At 36.5% G+C, this 16,556-nt stretch overlaps 1 protein-coding gene across 1 annotated transcript in view; it reads left to right on the forward strand.

Annotated features, from left to right (window-relative positions):
• The window catches only part of CCDC73 (coiled-coil domain containing 73), a 105,510-nt gene that overhangs the window by 56,685 nt on the left and 32,269 nt on the right, over window positions 1-16,556 (forward strand). The window contains exons 9-11 of the mRNA XM_030864802.2: window positions 5,981-6,112; window positions 6,626-6,685; window positions 8,076-8,177. Coding sequence (XP_030720662.2) covers window positions 5,981-6,112; window positions 6,626-6,685; window positions 8,076-8,177 — 294 coding nt within the window. The remainder of the gene's footprint in view (window positions 1-5,980; window positions 6,113-6,625; window positions 6,686-8,075; window positions 8,178-16,556) is intronic.

Genomic DNA, 16,556 nt, shown 5'->3' on the forward strand with positions numbered 1-16,556 from the left:
ACATGCCAGGCACTTTGTTAGTTTTTTAAAAAATTATATCTCCATTTTACAGATGAGGAGCTTGAGGCAGAATGCATTTAAGTAAGTTACCTAAAGTTACATAACAAGGAAAATAGAGTGAGGTTTGGAACCCAAACAAATTTGGCTCCAGAACCTGTGATCTTAACCATTCTACTGGTAACGGTAACAGTATAAGCAATTCATCCGTGTAAGTTTCTTCTTTGCTTCGTTCACCATTAGAAAGCATATGTTTATTAAAAGGGGAAGTTGCTAATATTCATCCTCCTAAACTGCTAGGTCCCCATAGACCTTGACTCTGCGTATCTAGACTAGTATTTCCATTACCTTGAAACTCATCATTAAATACCACTTCCTTTGGGCTCTGTCATTCAGCCCTTCTCCTTCTCCAACCAGAGCATCCTTTTCTATCACCTGTACCATTTACACACCCCACTCTGGTCTTAGATTGACCTCTAGTCTTTTAGTCTCCATTACTTCACCCAGTCCATTGGCCTATTTCTGCCTACACATAATTCCCTGCATAATATTTCTCATTTATTCTGTTTATTTTAACTCATACTTTACCTTTTTTCTCTAAAACTAAACCTTTCAACTATAGTCATCCAAAGGAGGTACATGACTTAGATCACACTAGTGTTGCTTTTCTCTTTATATTCTCATTTGCAATATGGATTTAATGATATCTGCCTTTCCTGTTTTATATATGTGTAACAAATATAAAATAATATGTGGAAAAGCACTTCAGAAAGTTTAACATGCATAGAAATTTATGGGATTATTGTTACTTGCAAGTGAAATTAGGTTAAAATTAAGGCACATTTTGATGGTGCAGTTTTTCTGCACCATAACTATAGGTGGGTTATATGCATAGGCTTTCAAGACAACTAAAATATTGCCTCATCTGATAAATTTTTTATCAGATAGGAAAGTCTGAAATTTCTTCCAACTCATTAATTGCTTTTTCCCCCTTCATGCTTGAATTATATTCTGTTTTTACAATGACTAGTTCTCTCCCAACTATTTGTCTTCTTCAGATCTTCTCTAAATTTCATGGAATCATAAGGATCATCTGATCTACTGGTTTTTATCTTTCTTTGAGTTGTAGAACCTTCTGTTAAAGTTGTGGAAACTCAGTATTAAAACAAAGTAGAGCTACTTGTGCTTGAAGGGAGAGTTTTAGGAACACTGGAGCCATGCAAGTTGGCTCTTTCTTCTCTATCAGCAGCTGTGGAGGGGCTCCATGGAACCGCTAGGACTTCTCAGAGCACAATTTAAAAACCGTTAACTGGATCCAACAGTTAGTTGAATTATTCAGAGTCAAGCATCTTGTAAAAAAGTCTCCATTTATCCTCACTTTGTACTGTGTACTGTTTGTAGTCAGTAATATTCTAAACAACCTATAAACTTTATAATGTTAGTTGAAATTGTTCATGTAGTGGTTATTGTGATAATTCCTCAACATCTAGTGCACCTCATATGATCAGTCGGTCTCTAAGCCAATTAATATCATCTCCATTCCTTATGCCAGTATTTGGTTCAGGAATGAGCATGTGATCTAATTCTGGCTAGCAGGAGGTGGTTCAAAGAAAAATTCTCTTACTCTTTAGTAAGAGTTCCAGGAAGAGACAGTTGCTGTGGAATACCTAAATTACCTCTTGCTGCAGAATATATTTCATTATTATTTAATGGTTTAATTATGGTTTTCTGATAGTTATAACCAAAGCATCCTAACTTATACTGACAATTCATGCTTTTCATTACAGAATATTGTATCTTGTACAAAATGATGTTTAAAATATAAAATGTATTAATTTGGAACATCTGTATGATAGTTCACTTTTTAAGGGTCTTTGGGTACAAATAAATTCCTCCGGTTCCCAGATTATCTTTTTTTTTCCGATTCCTCCAAAGCTGTATCATAATGTCTCTTTCTTTTCTTCATATTCTTTTTTTCAATTAGCTCATCCTCCTTAATTCCATCATTCACTTCATATAGATGACTTCATATCTATATTTCTAGCCTCGCATTTCTTTTAATCTCCAGTTCTGTATTTTCAACTGCCTGCAGGTCATCGCCTTTTATGACTTACTGTAACTTCAGGGTCACCCATTGGATTGATTCTTTATTCTCCCCGTGCTTCCTCCTCCTGCTGCCAAAAAAAAAAAAAAAAAAAATCATGCAACTCTCCTTTCAAAGGAAACCATCTTGCTGCCTATGAAGGTGAACCATCACTGATACCTTGAAACTTCATTTGAGGGAATTCATCATATGTAACCTTTTATAATTTGAAAAATAATAAATGAATGATTTTTTTTAGAACAGTAACAGCCTATGGCTTAGGCTTTTTGACTTTCTTAAGAGTGAATCTCAGAATATTGTCCCTCTCTTATTTCTTGTCTTTAATAGATTTTTCATCTATTTCATCAGTAAAGTAGATTTTTCGTTTCCTTTCCATTTTTATGCATTTCTGTTTAACATTTCATGGTCTCTTATTTCTTCTAGCTTCATCTAAACGCTTTGAAATCATCTTTTTTCCTTCATTTCCTTTGTCTATTCAATTATATCTTCCTTTAGAATGTCTCATATTTTTCATTATCCATTTCTCAGTGGTATAGACATTCATCATCTCATGCCTGGATTAATAAAATAGCCTCGTAGCCAGTGTTCTATTCTCCAGTTGTGGGTTTTTTTTTTTTTTTTTTTTGGGCGGGGGGTGGTATGCGGGCCTCTCACTGTTGTGGCCTCTCCCATTGCGGAGCACAGGCTCCGGACGCGCAGGCTCAGCGGCCATGGCTCACGGGCCCAGCCGCTCCGCGGCATGTGGGATCCTCCCGGACCGGGGCACGAACCCGTGTTCCCTGCATTGGCAGGCGGACTCTCAACCACTGCGCCACCAGGGAAGCCCTATTCTCCAGTTTTGATTCACTCTTTTTGCTAGACTAACTTTACTAAGTTACTAGTTTAATATTCTTGCTTCTACGTGCCTGACACATGCTAGATACTTAGCATATGTAGAAGAAATGATAAATTGAATAGTTCTCCTTTGTCTACCAAATCAAGTCCAAAACTTTTTTTTCCAGCTTTATTGAGATATAATTGACATATAACACTGTTTAAGCTTAAGGTGTACAACATGTTGATTTAGTCCCAAACTTTTAAAATTGGCTTTCCAGAACTTCCATGGTCTGGTCCCATTTTACATCTTCAACATTGTTTCCTACTACTTCCTAATAAGCATCTTCCATTCTGTTTAATCCAAAATCTTTGTTGCCATTATCATAATTCTTAATTTTCCCTATCTTTTTACCTTTTCTCTCCTCCATATTCCCTGCCCCAACTTGAAATGCCTTCTCTCAGCTTACTTGTATTAAACAGGATTGAGGCAGGAAACAGATGGTACATTGGTATGGGAAATTGAGAAAAGTTTGATGAAAGAGCTATTTACAGAGTTGTAGGCAGAGTTAAGGGAAACCAGCAAGGGATAGAAGCTAGACCTGATGGTGGCAAGGGGAGGAAGCAGATATTGGAACCTGGAGGGAGCTATAGGTAAAGCTGTAGAAGAAAGCTACAGTTCAGAAGCTGTGACCTTTGGTAAAGGTACAGAGCTATTGCCAGTTTGTTGTCATGTAGGGAGGGAGCTGGGGAAACACCTCCATCTCTCTATCTTCCCAGCATACTGATTTACTGATGCCTCCCAGAGATTGAACCCCACAAGCCGGAGAGAAGGGAGCTTGTTTGCTGTATCCACAGATGCCACACAGGCCACAGAGAAAGTAGAGGGTGAATCAGGAGCGACAAATGAAGGATATCCAGTATACTACTCATTCTTCAAGGCCTACCTCCTTCATTAAAACTTCTTTCATTATTCAGCACATGCTGATTGTTCTCTTTGTACATTATTTTGTCTGCCTGCTTTTCTGAAAATAAAGCCGTATCTCTTAACCCACGAGGTTACTTTAGCAGTCATTTTATGTAGTGCACATATCTAAAGGGAATATGTGAACTAAGACCAATGAATCCATTCTCCTGAATTTTGGACTAGGGGGTAAAAGGTAATCAATCAGGCAAGTTTCCCTCTAGGTGGCTGAGGTTATAACATGTAGAACTGTGGAGGTATTGACAGCCCTGTTTTCTGCTGTTCCTTTTTCAGCTTCCTTGATACCACATTCTCTTGGTTTTCTTCCTGCCTCAGTTGACTGTATTTCTCAGCCTTCTGTATTAACAGCTTCTTTAATCCATGAATCTTGGAGTTCTTTAAGACTCAGTCATTTGTCATCATCTTTCCTCTAACTAGTAACTAAATGACTGCACCTGTTTCCATAGCTTTACATACTATTTAAAAACTGATACATGAGAAATATGTGTTTATTGTAGAAAAAAAGAGAAAACACCTAACAGCAAAATGAAGAAAATAAAAATTTCCTGTAATCTCACCACACTAATTAACCAACTTCGGTACTTAAATACAACCTTTTAAAAATTGAAGTATATTAATCAAGATTCTTAATTGTAAGATGATTTTTTTTAGCAAAGGAATTTGGATGTTGGTCATCTCAGACTTGGAAAATTGTCAGAAACAAGAGAAGGTATATAACCAACTTCCACTACTAAGTTGTTGTACACTGCAGCTTGTACCATCACTGTTGACCATAGTAGATACTGCTACTGCTACAGCAGTATCACTGTTATCCATGGAAGGTTGAAGTAACTAGCACAGCCCCTGCTATCTACCAACAGAAAGATTTACAACAGTTCTTGTTCTTATGTTACTAGTTCCTGATCCAATATCCAAGACAAGTGCTTCTGATTATCAGAGCCTGGTGTCATGCTTATAAAAGTAGTATTTGGCATTTCCGGCTTCTCTAGTGGGCCTTCAAAATTCAAAGGGGGTTCAGGTGCTGTTTAATCAAGAATGTGAAAATCAGATCCTTGAGTATTTAATATACACAGAACAGCAGTACAATAAAGTACACACCATTCAGAAGTTGGTGTTTCGGGATTTAAATGTGTTTGGATGTATCTGTTAAACTCAGTGGATATACAACTTCACAGTGAAGACTTCTTTTGTATCCCCTTCAAGTCTGTCCTCTACAATGATGCCAGAGTTATTTTTCTAAAATGCAAATCTTGTTATGTCATTCTCTTATTCAAAATCCTTCAGTGGTTAATTCCTCATTGTCTATAGGATAAAATTAAAACTCTTTAGCTTGGCCTACAAATCTTTCAATATTTGAATTTTGCCGAATTTCTAGTCACAACTACCAGTACTCTACTCCTCCCCCTTACCCATAACATATTAGCTCCAACCATATCATATTAGTTCTGTTTCCCTGAAAAATATGCTCTTTCATGTTTCTGTACTTTCTGAATCTTTTTGCCTGGAATATCTACTCATTTTTTTGTCCTCTTCAAAAATTTATCTTCAGAGACTCAGTTCAAATACCACTTTCCTGTGTAATGCCTCCTTGATGCCCTCAACCAAACTGTTTCATTCTTCATACTTCTATACATTCCTTCCTGTATTATAGCACTCATCACGTTGTAATTATTTCTTACATAAATTTTTCTTATTAGCTGCTAATAACTTGGGAATTGATAATCTTTTATATCATGTTTTTATCTTAAAGGATTTTTGTTGAATAAGTCATCAGTGAAAACAGCCTGCTTCTGGTTGGTTAGTTCATTTAGTTAGTGTATTCTTTTTAAGAACAAAGATCATGCATTCTATCTTTGTGTCATTGCGTTTGCCTATTCCATAACTACAAATAGCATTGGCTAATTATCTTGCAAGGAAACTAGGGAAAAAGGACCTTGATGGGCAAGTAGTAGTATCTTAATATATGAAATATAGTAAATTATAGTGATAGGTTTAAAATGAACTTTAAAACTGTCAGAAAAGTGCCTTGCTTTGATGAAACATGTGTACTGAATTCTCTGTTTGATGTTTCTTATGTTAAGGAACTTAAAAAAGTAACCTCAGACTTGATAAAGACCAAGGTCACATGTCAACAACATAAGATGGGAGAAGAAAACATCAATTTAACAATTAAAGAACAAAAATTTCAAGAACTTCAAGAAAGACTCAAAATGGTATTTAATTAAATATATTCATGTTTATAAAATGAACATTTTTGTAAAATTTATGAGATATATAAACAATAAGAGGATTATAATACAAAAACGTTCCTTCTTTGTAGAGTTAATATACATAGTAAAAAAGATTTTACAAATTTTTTAAAAACTGCTAGATAATTTTTGGCATTATCAACAAAACTTTAAGATAATAAAATTTAGCTATAACCACTTTATTTTCACTTTAATATGGTATCAGTTAATCTTCTGGTATAATGGTATCCTCAGGAAAGCTTTTGGAGATGAGAAATTCTGTAGTTTCTAACATTAATGTTTATAAGTTTGCACCAGCCTGTACTGGGTATCTAACACCATCTTCAGTTCACTAGAGTCACTGCTTCAACAGTAATCAAACATTGGTTCTCTGGAGTAATAATAGGTCATCACACTCCCAAATTTGTTAAGCACTGAATTGAATGTACAATTTGCTGAATTTTGTATCATAACTTTAAAATTATTCACATTTTTTAGGAATTGGAATTAAATAAGAAGATTAATGAAGAGATTACCCATATTCAAGAAGAAAAACAGGCAAGCAATCATAAGATAATTTGGAAGCCAGTAAATATTTTAAAAACCAAATACAATGTGGGAAATAAACTAAGTTAAGTAACAAATGGAATCATGCCTAGGTCAATTCCTAGCACATAGTAAGCACCCAGTTGGTGTGTATTGAATGGATACATGTGTACCTCTTTTAACCAGGTCTCACCTATACTCCCATTAAAAAATAAATCAGAGGAGAAATGGAGAGATGTTCATCAAAAGATACAAACTTCCAGTTGCAAGATGAGTTAGTTCTGGGGATGGAATGTATAGCATGATGACTTTAGTTAACAATACTGTATCATATATTTGAGAGTTGCTACGAGAGTAGATTTTTTTTTATGAGACTCCGAAGACATATTATTTTAAAAGTATTTATTTAGTTAGTTGAGGGGTAGTCGATTTACAATTTTATATTAGTTTCAAGTGTACAACATAGTGATTCAAAATTGTTATAGATTATACTCCATTTAAAGTTATAAAATATTGACTATATTCCCTGTGCTGTACAATATATCCTTGTAGCTTATTTATTTTATACAGAGAGTCTTAAATGTTCTCACCACATACAAAAAACTTGGTGATTATGTGTGGTGATAGAGATCTTAACCTTATTGTGTTAATCATATCACAATAAATATGTGTATCAGATCATCACGTTGTACACCATAAGCTTACATGTTATATGGCAATTATATCTCAATAAAGCTGGAAAAAAGATTACATTAAAATATTTTATAAATAAATAAAATAAAAAGAATAAAAATAAATTAGTTTTTTTCCTTAGTTTGGACCACTGGCAGATAATTATTGAAATGTATGTATGCTTAGAGCATGCATTTACAGGACATTTTACTCTCATTTGCATTTATTTGATATTTATACTTATTCTATTCTAAAAAAACATATGTGAAAGAAAATTTCTCTTGTTTCTTTTTTTTCTCTTCTGCTTTTCCTCTGTTTGATTCTGAATGCATGCCATGCCATCCTAGCCCACCAGCAGTGATATATCTTAGTAGTGATAATATTTACCATTTGGGGAGAAAACCAACAAACGTTTTAGTTTTGAATTCTTTACATTTTTCAGTAGTGTCACAGAATTTGTGGTCCATTTCAAAAACTTTGTTAATTATTTGAGGAACTCTTAGAAATAATACTTTGTAAGAAATCATGTAATACAAATTATGTTAAATATTAAATTAATAAAATATGCCATTAGTTAATTTCAGTATATTGTTTATTATGGCATTGAAATTAAACTGTAAAGATAATAAGTTAAGAAACTAGAAAATATATTTTTAAGAATGAGTTTAGAAACATACCTACTGCCTTAAAACTTTATCAATTAATATGTCATATTTATACTTTTTTATAGGGCATCATCATTTCTTTCCAACAATTGCAGCAGTTACTTCAGCAACAGACTCAAGCTAATACTAAAATGGAAGAAGAATTGAAGGTGCTAAAAGAAAATAATCAGGATATATATACATATCCTGATTATATATATATATATATATATAAGTATATTTTCATCTAATGAGTTTTACCTGTTTAGTTGCATTTGTCTGTCCAACTTTATCTGAGATCATTTTGAATTTTAAGGGTAAAATATTGGTCTCCTTCATCAACTTGTTATCAATGTCCAAAATAATGAGCATTTATTTTATTTTATTTATTTTTCCCCAGCATTTTTAATGAAAATTTTTGAACATACAGGAAAGTTGAGAGAATTGTATCATAAACAATCATACACCTACCGCCTAGATTCTACAATTAATATTTTACCTATTTGCTTTATCATATGTTTCTCCACCCCTTTTTTATAATATGCATTTCAAAGTAAATTGCAGTCATCTGTACACTTCACCCTTAACATATTACATCATGAGCATCATTAAATAGAGTTCAGTACTTGACAGATCTTTTGTTTGCTTTTTGAGGTAAAATTTATGAGCATGTTTTATTTTAACATTTAAGTTGCTAGTTAAATGTTCAGTTTTATCAAGTAACTGATTTGTAGCAGATTGGATGGGTTTGTGTTTTTTTTTTCTGTGTCTTAGAATTGTGGCCAAGATCCAAAACTGAAAATAAAAGGTGACAAGTGTCACCACATTCTAGGAGAGGAATCTGTGACCTCACAGAAATGGAGCGGGGCGGGGGGGTGGAAGCTCCCTCTTCACAGGAACATGATAGAACTGGCCCTATTACCATAGCAATCACCCCATCATCCTCTTCCCAGTATATATACGAAAATGATTGTGGAGGAGAAGTTATGGCCACTGATGTTTTGGGAGTGCAGGTTCATTAAGAGAGATTTTTCTCTTACATCCCTAATAGAGAGAGATGCATTTCCCCTCATGAATCTAAGTGAGAGAGTCTACAGGAAAATCGTGTAAAAATTGGGGTACGAAAAGGGGAAACTGCCATCTTGTTTTTTAGATGGATGTTTGAGATGTTGTCGAAACCTGAAGGTCCACTGTGGTGTTGCCAGTAAAATGTGATAAGTTCACGTGGGAGAACTTGGCATATGTTTCTTGAAGTTTTGAAGTGTACACCAAGAACATGTAGACTGATGCCCAGTGCTAGTCTAGAAATTTCAAGGAGGAAAGTTTTTGGAGTAATCTGTTCTAGTGGAGCTTGAAGTGTTATTATGCTTGTTCTAATGCTGTATGGCCCTGGAAGCATGCAGAATTGAGAATATGGTGGTTCCTTGGCTCTATGTGAAGGCATGTGGAGGTTAGTGGAAGAGCAGGAACTGCCAAGTGATGGGATGTTCAACTCAAGAGAAGGCGTTGGGGACATGTTCCACTGGGGTGGCCAGTGGAAAATATTTGTGCGCCTCTGAAGGGATTCTTGGTAATGAAGGGTGGAGCTGAGCATTTCCCAGGAAAAGTACATTCACCTTCCACAAAAAGACCACTCTCAGCAGAGGCCTGGGCCAGCTTCATGGGAATGTAACCAGTACAGTTGCATAAAGCCCAGAGGAGCCTTGAGTTCAGGTTTAATATGCTGTGGTCACTATCTTAACATTTTTTTAAAATTAATTAATTTATTTTTGGCTGTGTTGGGTCTTCATTTCTGTGCGAGGGCTTTCTCTAGTTGCAGCGAGCAGGGGCCACTCTTCATCGCGGTGCGTGGGCCTGTCACTGTCGCGGCCTCTCTTGTTGCGGAGCACAAGCTCCAGACGCGCAGGCTCACTAGTTGTGGCTCACAGGCCTAGTTGCTCCGTGGCATGTGGGATCTTCCCAGACTAGGGCTCGAACCCATGTCCCCAGCATTGGCAGGCAGATTCTCAACCACTGCGCCACCAGGGAAGCCCCGTCTTAACATTTTTTAAAATTTTTATTTATTTATTTAATTTATTTTTGGCTGCGTTGGGTCTTCGTTGCTATGCGTAGGCTTTCTCTAGTTGCGGCGAGCAGGGGCTACTCTTCATTGCGGTGCACCGGCTTCTCATTGTGGTGGCTTCTCTTGTTGCAGAGCACGGGCTCTAGGCATGGGCTACAGTAGTTGTGGCTCGTGGGCTCTAGAGCGCAGGCTCAGTAGTTGTGGCCCACAGGCTTAGTTGCTCCACAGCATGTGGGATCTTCCTGGACCCAGGCTCAAACCCATGTCTCCTGCATCAGCAGGCAGATTCTTAACCACTGCGCCACCAGGGAAGCCCCTTTTTTAATTTTTATATTTGAATATATGTTTTGTAAATTAAGTCTGATGAGAAAATGGAGCATGCACTGGGGCTTGAAGCCTCAGCTCCAGCGTTCTCCTGCCCCCTACTGCCTACAAGGAACCATTCTTGGCTTCTGGCTCTTCTACCCTTTGGTGCCCTCAGCCCGGCACAGCCTTAGCCTCCCTGCTCCTGTCTTGCCACTGCTGTGAGTCGACTGGGTCACGTTGGTGGGTAGAGGCTTGTGTTCTCTTGTTGCCCTTTAACACAGGTGGAGGCCTAGATGTAGCAGGGAGGGTCTGAGCTGAGTACATGTGCCCTGAAGCATCCTCTGTCCCAGGTTGGCAGTGCCCTGGCACATTAGGTAGGTGCCTTGGCAAGGAGTGAGTCACCAGTCCAGGTACTGAGTTGCATCCCTGCCTGGCAGTTGCAGTCCTTTAGAGGTTACCCACCTACCATAGGTTGAGGCAGAGGAACCATGGGATGGAGAGACTGACTTCACCAACTTCAGCCAGGACATAATACATAGGTCTAGCAGTTTGCAGGAGGTAGAACCCAGTGCTGAGTCGTGTGGTGAGGCCCTTAGGCATCTGTGAGGGTCTGCCTTTGGCCTGTGAATATCCCAGGGGACCATAGCATTAAGTAGAAAATAAAAAACACCATGGTAGGTGGAAAGGAAGGAAAAAAGAGAGGGGGAGAGAGAGAAAGAGAGAAGGAGGGAGGAACCACAAAGAAAAGAAAAAGTTTTGTATCTAAGTGTCTTTAATTTCTGGCACCTGGCCCCAGAAATTATGCTGAGTCCATCATCATTGAATGAAACCAAACTTAACCTGAACAATGAAACACTTATCTTCTTACCATTGATGTTCTATGACTAGTCATGTAAAGAGAGGTTTGCCTTCCTCTTTTCTTTTGCCTGCCCCCAGTACTAGGGAGAGGGAAAACGTATACTAGAGCCAAATCTCTCCCTTCTTTTAACGCTTTCATCTACTCCAATAAAAGATTAGTTTAAAAAAATTTCTCTTAAAGTCCAGTTATCAGCAAGTATCTCCCCCCCTCACCTCTTCTACCCACCCTATAGAGGCATAACTGGGACTGTTTCTCTAAGGTGTTGAACCTTCTCTCAAGAAACATGTGATATAATTTATCCAAATTGTTGATGAGTAACAGTTATCAGGATTGTCTGATAACTTTCAATCCATTTAAAGGAGTTGATGCGTAGATTTTTAGGATGATCAAAATGTTAGAGATTAGCCAGTCCAACCATTTCATTTTGTGATGAAATAGAGATCCACTAAATGTAAGCAGTGTACTTCAAGGCCCTATAATTAGTGGCAAAACCAGAATTAAATCTTTGTCTTGATTCTACTTCAGCACTATTTCTACAACATTACATTGTTAAGATATTTTTTCCTAGATCTGTGAGAACTGCCATTCTTGTTACATCAGTTATACAAAGACTGCAACTTTCAAATTGCCCTTCATCGGCTCTAAATCCAATGTTTATGTATTGTTGAATTCTACAGGGCCTACAGTAGTCATAAATATATGTAGTCATGTGTTTCTTTGAGTTAGTGATGAAGGTAACTGTGGTTCCAGGATCTTTTAACTATAACTGCCAGTATTTTAGATAATCCAAATGCCTCTCTCTTTTACCAGCCCCATTATTGCCTGAGCCTTGACAGTACATGGAGAAACTAGATTTCATATAGTAAAATTTCAAACGAAGTATTGGCAAGAACAGGTTAGAATTGTCCTCTTTTTAACAGATAAGGGCATTAAAAAATAAACAATACCATCTATCATCACTTTCATTTTATAAAAGATAACTTTTTAACACCAAAAGTATATTAAGGATGTAATATCAGATAAAGGACAGTCCTTTACAAGAGAACACACTTGATGATTTTGTATTGACATTTTTTGCCATGGACTAGTGAGATTTTTGTCATGGATCAGTACTTGTTTACAGACTGGTGTTGGAGAACCACTGATATATAGTATAACAAAATATTAATGTTTAACTGTTGCTGAGGATTATGCTGCATAGATATCTCAAGTGTTTTCCCGAGGAGCATTCTAATTCCACCTGTACTAAAAGGGATCATTACTCTTCATAATGGCCTACTGTTTTTCAGTGCTCTGCAATCATGCTATCATCTGTCTTACTTTTTTTTAAGTACAATTTGGAGCATAGAGACCTAAATTCTCATGATAGAGAATATTTTCTACTATGATTTAATCATAGTTTAGTCCAGATAAAAGTATAGTTATGCTGCTATTATCATAGTGTTAGGAAGAATAATTTATTTAGTTAGTTTGCTCCTATAGTCATAGTGTTAACATAGTATTAACCAGAATAATTTACTTAGTTTTTGGTATATTAAAGCCTTAACAGGTGGTTTATTTTGATTTTCCACAATATACATTTTTTCAAAGAGGGTTTTCAGACTTATTAATCCAGATGCAAATAATAGCAAATAACTTCCTGGTAGACTGTAAATTCCATAAAAAGAGTAACATTTTCACTAATAAGAGCCCAAAAGAGTATCTGCCACATAGTAGGAGCTCATTAAATCTTATTAAATTAATGAATGATTAACAATGAGTAAATTCAGACTCTTTGCAAGTTCAAATATTGCTAGGTCAGGGCTTCTGGTTAAATATATCAGATTGAACCTATACATTCCCTTCTATTTCCTTCTGAAACTGCAATAAATGACATTAATAAATCCACAAGGATGAGGAAATAGGGAGAAGAAACGATAAAAATTAAGTTTTAAAAGTGGGAACCATATGGAAAATTAGTAATTTACTTAGCAAATGAGAGAAAGTAGAAACCCAAGTTGAAGATACAGAAATAATCGGGAATTGCAAGCATCATGTGCCTCTAGAAGTAAGGTGCACAACTGAAGCCAAAAACTAGAAGGTCTATATAGGAAACTGTTGCATATCCAGATTCTTTCCCCTACCCTGCACAAATAGGCACTCCCTGTCTTCTGTTTGGCAGAAGATTGGAGAATTACTTTGGAGAGTTTGAGGAGCAACTGAGGTTTGGGAGATTCAGTAGTGTGCTAGAGGCAACTGGTACCAGGGAGAGCTAGTTGTTAGAGCTGTTGTCATTTTGTAAGTTGGTTCAAATGAGTGGTAGCTTGAGTTGACAATGGTGGGGTTTTTAACACTAATGAAATTGGCAAGTGCTGCAAATCAGGCTTTTTTTTTTTTTTTTTGAGACCCTATTTACCAGCACAGTACTAAGAGTATTGTATTGAAAATAGTTTGGGAAGTCTAAATACTGAATTCTGAAACCTCCCAGCCTAGTCCTTAAGAGGACAGTTAGCCTTGTAACATCCAGGCAGCAGAATGGAAGATTCCATTATGGGGCAACTAACCTGCTCAAGAGAAGAGACTATAGCTGCTGCAGTTAAGCTCTCCCGATGAAACAACTCAGCCAGATCAGTGCACAGTGAAGCCCACCATTATAGTGACAAAATTTTGTAGTTGACAAAGCTTTCAGCCAGCTTTTTAATATTTCATTGTTAAATATGAACAAGCAGTTAAGGATCACTGGATATTTGAAGAAAGTCTCCAGTGTGAAAAACAAACAAAACAAACAGGGTAATGAAAAAAAACTTGGAGAAGCTAAGAAAATATACTCAGTTAAGAGAAATATATTTATTAATCCACAAAACAGTAATTGAGTCTAAAAAAAGAAACATTCCTAGAATAAAAGAGAACCCTTAAAATAAATGTATTAGTAGACATGAAAAAGTACAATGGAAAAGTTGGAAGATAATATCGAGATGATCTGAGAAAGTAGAACCAAAAGACAAGAAGATGAAAAACAGGAAAGGAAGAAAATGAGGGGTCAGTTCAAGAGGTCTGGTGAGTTTCAGAGAGAACAGAGAAGATGGAAGGAGAGCAAGTGACCAAAGAAATAATGCAGGAAAGTAACCCAGAACTGAAGGATCTGAGTTTGTTTTGCCTAACACCAGTGCATATCATTACGAAATTTCATACTACACTTAAAGAGAAGATTATAAAACTCTCGGTGGGAGAAAAAAAAGTAGGTCACATAGGAAGGATCCAAAATGAGAATGGCAACATAATGACTTCAGACTTTTCATTGGCAGCACTGGAGGTAGAAGATAATAGAACCATGCCTTCAGAGGTTCCAAAGCAGAATTGTATGGTATTTAGCCAAAGAAGTTGTTGAGTATTGGTAGAATAAACATATTTTCAGACAAGCAGGGTCTCAAAAAATGCCTCCTTTATCAAGAAGTAGTAGAAAGGTTGCTTTATCAAGACAAGGGAGTAAACCAAGAGGAAATCATGGGATCTAGGAAACAGGAGACCCATCACAGAAGAAAAAAGGAAATTTTCAGAGATTACCTGATCAGTGTAGCAGAATGAAAGAGCAATTGGTCCAAATTCTAAGGGAAGGATGGAATGTCTCCAAAACATGGAAACTGAGAAAAAACCTGGCAGTTTCTTTTAGATGGGGGTATAAGTAGGGACAGGAAATGATTGATATATATTAATATAATATACTTTTTAAGAACATAATGCTCTTGGTCATTTATTATTACTAGGATAAAGTCTGTGGTATACTCTCCCATGTCTCCTCTAAACTTTGATTTGTCCATCTTAAAATACAGTGTTATTAATATAAATACTGTAAATATTTATTACAATGTTAAAGTACTAAGCATCTATTAAATACATGCCATTGTAAATATTCAGAGACTGCCCTGTTATTATAATATGTACCTATAAATTAAGATGAAATCATGACATATAAAAATATTTGCATTGTCCTAAAGTAGAGGCAGTCAAAATAGGTATTCATTGAGTGCTCTCAAAGTGCATAGTTCTTTATGAGCTAGAGGAGAATCTTCATGTTAAAATTGCAAAATGCTTTTTTTAGATGTTTCCATAATTTTGCATAATTATATCCTTGCATATTGATAATCTGTATAGTAATTGAGAACTCTAAATAGATGGAATACTATGAAGCCTTTATTTTATTTTATTTATTTATTTTTTTGCTTTTATTACTTATCTTTATTTGAACAGAAATCTTAAATCTTCAGAGGCTCACAAGTCCACTGTCTACTGTAGTTTCCTCTAGCTTAGAGACTCTCCTTGGTGCTTTGACGTTGTGGGTTCTGCCTTCACGGGTGTGGTGAATCCATGGCTTAACCCCAGCTGCTTTCACTCATAACTGAGTGGTTAGCAAGACCTCATATGGCCCCATCCTGTCCACTTCACAGCCAACTGATGGTCATGTCCTTGCTCTTTCCAGCTTTTGAGGAGGATGAGGTGTTTGGGTTGAATAGGGTCCAGGGGTACTTCAGGTGGATAGGCAGACCTATTGGAAGCACACTTATAAACAGAGGTTGGTATAGTGGCTATAATTTTGACATAATTAGCAGTAGTAGGTCCTTTTAAAACATCACTGGATTCTTCTGCCTGAGTAGACACCTGGAAAAGCCTGCCACACAAAATTTCAAAGGGACTTAATTTAAGCTTGCTTCTGGAATCCACTCTAATCCATTACAGGGCAACTGGCAAGGCCTTATCCCAAGTGAAGTTAGTCTCAACATACTTTAGCATTGCTCTTTTTTTAAATGTATGATTCATTTTCTCACTTTTTCCTGTTGATTTTAGTCTCAGGATAAATGTAGTTTCTAATCAATACACAACGCTTTAGACACTTGTTGGGTTATGCTAGAGACAGCAGCCGGTCCATTGTCACTTTGAAGGGTGTTAGACGATCCAAATTAGGGAGTAATTTCCATAATGAGGGCTTTAACTACTTAAGAGATTTTTTTCTGTCCAGGTGGGATATGCTTTCACTCATCCCGAAAAAGGTACAAACACTAACACGGATTTAAAATTTCCTGGGGCTCTGGGAATTTGAGTAAAGTCTATTTTCCATTCCTCAGTGGAGCAAGTTCCTCTATGTTGAGTTCCCATTTGAGGGGACCTGTCATGCAATTCTGAGTGACTTGCTGGATGACCTTTTGCAGAATAGCCCCCATTGTTATTATTATTTTTTAACATCTTTATTGGAATATAATTGCTTTACCATGGTTTGTTAGTTTCTGCTGTATAACAAGGTGAATCAGCTATACATATACATATATCCTCGTATCTCCTCCCTCTTGCATCTGCCTACCACCCTCC

Source organism: Globicephala melas, chromosome 8, assembly GCF_963455315.2.
Source record: "Globicephala melas chromosome 8, mGloMel1.2, whole genome shotgun sequence".
NCBI classification, from domain to species: domain Eukaryota; kingdom Metazoa; phylum Chordata; class Mammalia; order Artiodactyla; family Delphinidae; genus Globicephala; species Globicephala melas.